Source organism: Puntigrus tetrazona, chromosome 1 (assembly GCF_018831695.1).
Source record: "Puntigrus tetrazona isolate hp1 chromosome 1, ASM1883169v1, whole genome shotgun sequence".
NCBI classification, from domain to species: Eukaryota; Metazoa; Chordata; class Actinopteri; order Cypriniformes; family Cyprinidae; genus Puntigrus; species Puntigrus tetrazona.
Window position 1 is genome coordinate 25,704,494 of NC_056699.1, and position 4,315 is coordinate 25,708,808.

Genomic DNA, 4,315 nt, shown 5'->3' on the forward strand with positions numbered 1-4,315 from the left:
TGTGTGTGTGTGTGCGTCTCAGGTGTGAGGTGGAGGAGGGAGACTCGGCCGAGCCGGTCAGTCCGGTCACTGAGAGCGTGGTGGAGGGACACGAGGAGTTTTACGACCTCAACTACGTGACGGATAAAGCGGAGAGCAGCGCCTCAGCGGAGGTCAGTACAGTACATGCAGTGTAATCACACGCCTTGTTCCTTGATTGGAACAAAACATCACGCCAGCTCAAAGCGTCTTAATCCTCATTGTTATAACTACGATTTTATTTTATTAACTCAATTTCATCTCATGTTTGAAATCCCAGTTTTGTCCATCACGTTCAAACTTTTCTGTCACCTTCAGTTTCGACTTCACAATTTAACATTTTCAATTATGACTCTTTAAACTCCATTTAGATTTCCAGAACTTAGTACGTCACATTTACTTTTTTCAGTTATGTCTGTTTGAGATATTCAACTCAAATTTTGATTTATCCCAATTTCGACTTCGTAATTTCAACTTTGATCTCGTTTAAGCTCCTAATTGTTTTGCCCTCATCATCACAACTTACCCTGTCATCATCTTGACTTTGTTTACACTTCCTTTATTCTTCTCCAATTCCGTTTTTCCCCAACGTCGTCATAATTTTAGCCTCATCTCACGACCACGCTTTTAATGAACTTTTCTGCCGATTTGAATCTCATTTCATGACTCTTAATGAAACTCATTGTCAAATGATCACTTTGACTTTAATCGCATACTTTGAGCGGTGCATGACGCGCTTTTCGTTATTGTGACTTGTCATGCAGTTTTTAGTTTTATATCATGATTAGGACTTAATATCGCCTCGCAATTTTGATTCCCGATTTCTACTAAAAGCATGAATTGTTTCTCACGTGGTGAAACTAGCCACGGTAACTGAAATGCAGCTATTGATCGCGTACTTCACGTTTATTAACCTTTGACCCCTCCGTGTGCAACTGAGCAAACGGCGCATGACAAACCGGTGTGTGTGTGTGTTTCAGCCGTGCAGCGTGTACAGCTGGAGAATCGACCTTTCTAAAGCAGAGAAATACTGGGACGGCTGGTTCAGAGGGATATCCAACCTCTTCCTGTCCTGCAACGTCCCAAAACTGCTTCTGCTGGCAGGCAAGAGACACACACACTCCTCCGAAACACACACAGCACCGACCCTCCCTTTAAAAGAACAGTCTGTATAATAAAAAGCATGACCCCGAATGGCTAACCGTGTCCCGTGTTCAGGCATCGATCGACTGGACAGAGACCTGACCATTGGACAGATGCAGGGTGAGTCCGATCAATAACTGCGCCGCGCAATCATAGAAATCCATATGAATGATTACCGATGATACTTCAGCGACGGTAACACGCTAGCGTGCCGTTCTCCATTTAACGCTTCTCCAGGTAAATTCATGATGCAGGTGCTGCCCCCCTGTGGACACGCAGTGCATGAGGACATCCCAGATAAAGTGAGAGCATGCATCACGTCCACGCTTTCATACGGAATCAAAAGCGACAGCAAAAGCTTCAATAAAGCTTTATATTCATCCGTGAATCCCGAAACGCACATCCGGTTCCGCTAAAACATTGGGCAGCGTAAACACTGATAATATTTAGAGATGGTTCCTGCGCAGATTTTCACATTTAAATTCAGATTTGATGACGGGAATGAACCGCAATTGAACCGATGAATATTTAGCGTAAATTGCATTGGAACACTCAGTGTATATATAAACGCTACGATGGTTATGTTTTTCTGGTGTGCGCTTTAACGCGATATTTGATTTTTCCAGGTGGCAGACGCTTTGGCAAGTTTCATGATCAGACACAAATTCGCTGAAGCTCGCAGCGAAACTAAAAGGTGAGTTCACTCTATCTGAAACCGAACCGTTTTAAGCGTTTTGTGGGTCAAGTGTTTTTTTGCTGTAGTTTGAGCATGTCAATCTCTCTCTCTCTCTCTCTCTCTCTCTCTCAGCTCCTCGTACCCGTTCATGCGATGAAAACATGAGAGTGAGTGACGTTTTTCTCGTCTGTCAGTGTTTGTACAGCCACCATCTCTCCTGTCTGCACTCGTGCATGTTTTTGTCCCTCAGATAAAGCAGCAGACGCCGAGGAACAGGCCCGAAACCTCCGCCAGATCAAAACATCCTTCACTTTCTGCAAAAAAAAAAAAAGAAGCTAGTTTTGACCGTCATTACGCCGAGTTTAGAATAAAGATTTGAATGTTCATTATTCCTCTGTGTCGGAATGTTCCGTTTGACTTGACAGGAAACATTTAAATATTTAAACGAGATGGAATCACGGACATCAAAGGCAACAGACGGGAAACGGTTAGGCCCGGAAAATTTACATTAAAATTTATTAATATTCAAAGCACAGTTTGACTGAAACACGTGCAAAATACTGAGCATGAAATGGTAAACGTCTACTGTGTGTGTGTGTGTGTGTGTGTGTGTGTGTGTGTGTGTGTGTGTGAGGTGAACTGCACGTGTGTAACTCGTGACCAAAAATCCCAATCTCAAAACAAAATCCAATCTCTAAATACATAAAGTGCATGACGGAAAAACTTGGCAAATTGAGGAAAAGAACTGGACAAAATTATTCTCTATTTACAATATACAGTCAAACAAGGAAGAACGAGTTACAGATTTAAAGGAACAGCGCACCTGAAAATGATCCTTCGCTCGCCCTCGAGTCTTTCCACACCTTTGTTTTGCCAAAAACATGTGGAACCGTTTGAACAGCGCGCAAGTCGTATGAACTGCTTTAACGTGATTTCTAGAGTTTTACGGAAACTTTTTAAAATAATACAGAAACCGTAACAGAACAATCATCACAGGAAATGATTGATAATCTCCCTTTAAAGAAATAGTTCACCCAAACAAAAAAAAAATACTCAGTTGGGTCATCCGATATGAAGATGAGTTTTTCTGATCAGATTTGGGGAAAATCAAATCACTTGCTCGCCAATGGAAGTGAATGGGTGCCGTCAGAACGAGACTCCGATCCATCAGTTCACATCTGGAGACGACTAAAGATTTTTAAGGGAAAAAATAAAAATCATATTTTTACTTTCCATAAATCCGTAACACTTCCTCCTGAAATAAAGTGCATCCCCTCCAGTCTTCTCACATCATGTTTATTTAGAGATTTTTTTTGGCTTGATCTGTGCAGCTTTCTCTCCCGATTCAGACAAGACCACCTTTCATCGGCGGAAGCATTATTACGGATTAAAAGCAGGATTTCTACATATCACTGTGATGTTTATATCAGCCGTTCCGACGGCACCCATTCACCGCAGAGGAACAACTTGCGAACAAACGGCGAAACTTGAGGACGCCGCCAGTAAACGTTCATTTTTGGGGTGAACTATCCCTTTAAATGATATCCGCCGAAGGGGCGGGGCATGTGGCATGCACAGCAAACATCACACGCCCCGCTCCACGGGATCCAAAGAGCACTTCCTAAAAAGTCCCACAGTTTTGTCCCGTCACGCGCTCCAGGTCCGGCGTCTTTGGTGAGGGCCAAACTCCCTCCGAAAACCGTCTAAACACTGAGATTATCTCCTTATTTTTTAACACTGTAGAACTCGAGCGCGTCGAACGCTTCTCTATAGAAAAATAAACCACTTCTGATCAGATTCAAAATAGTCTTTGACACGTTCTTTCCGCTGGGATCACGGACGAATGGTGACACGGGCAGCGAACACTGCGGCGGTAGGAAAAGAGAAGATTGTCGAGCAGAGCAGAGCCGGTCGTCTGCCGATACCGGACAAGTGCTTTAACTGTAGTGTGCACTGCGGGCGAGAGAGAACAGAGTTTACCCTGCGTTTCAGAGAATGGAGGAGGAAGATGAAGTAAAGGTAACGTCGGACGTGGACTGTAGTGTGTACTCGGCAGGCAGTGTGTTTGTTACGCGCTCAATCATTGGCCGTTCGAAGCCCATTTAACCCATCGGAGCCCGTCGCCGTGGTCACCCCAAACCTTTGAGCGTGAGTGGGCGGGGCCAAATCAGCACTTTGGGTCGTCGGTGGGCGTGTCAATGTCCGAATGCCCCGCCCCCGTAGCGAGAGACACTTCTGAACTGCCGCTGGCCATTGGCTGTAACTCACCTGCGGAGAAAAGACGGTTTCATATTCATTCAAATGGCTGCGCGGTAATTAGTATGCCGTCCTTACTAAATAGTATGCAAAACAAGAACGAGCTGCAAATTATGTGCCAGAGTGGTTATATACATATATATACACATACATATATACACACACATATACATATACATACATATATATACATATACATACATACATATATATATATATATA

General features: G+C 43.7%; 2 protein-coding genes across 2 annotated transcripts in view; one reads left to right on the forward strand and one right to left on the reverse strand.

The window, feature by feature from the left end:
* LOC122349104 (protein phosphatase methylesterase 1-like) overlaps positions 1-2,226 on the forward strand; it is a 3,973-nt gene extending 1,747 nt beyond the window's left edge. Inside the window, exons 4-9 of the mRNA XM_043245036.1 lie at positions 23-152; positions 999-1,122; positions 1,237-1,281; positions 1,399-1,463; positions 1,788-1,855; positions 1,970-2,226. Of these exons, the coding sequence (XP_043100971.1) occupies positions 23-152; positions 999-1,122; positions 1,237-1,281; positions 1,399-1,463; positions 1,788-1,855; positions 1,970-1,994 (457 nt within the window). The 3' untranslated portion in view covers positions 1,995-2,226. The remainder of the gene's footprint in view (positions 1-22; positions 153-998; positions 1,123-1,236; positions 1,282-1,398; positions 1,464-1,787; positions 1,856-1,969) is intronic.
* A 104-nt stretch (positions 2,227-2,330) lies between these two features.
* The window catches only part of LOC122353232 (RING finger protein 150-like), a 7,151-nt gene continuing 5,166 nt past the window's right edge, over positions 2,331-4,315 (reverse strand). The window contains exon 7 of the mRNA XM_043251204.1: positions 2,331-4,105. Coding sequence (XP_043107139.1) covers positions 4,005-4,105 — 101 coding nt within the window. The 3' untranslated portion in view covers positions 2,331-4,004. The remainder of the gene's footprint in view (positions 4,106-4,315) is intronic.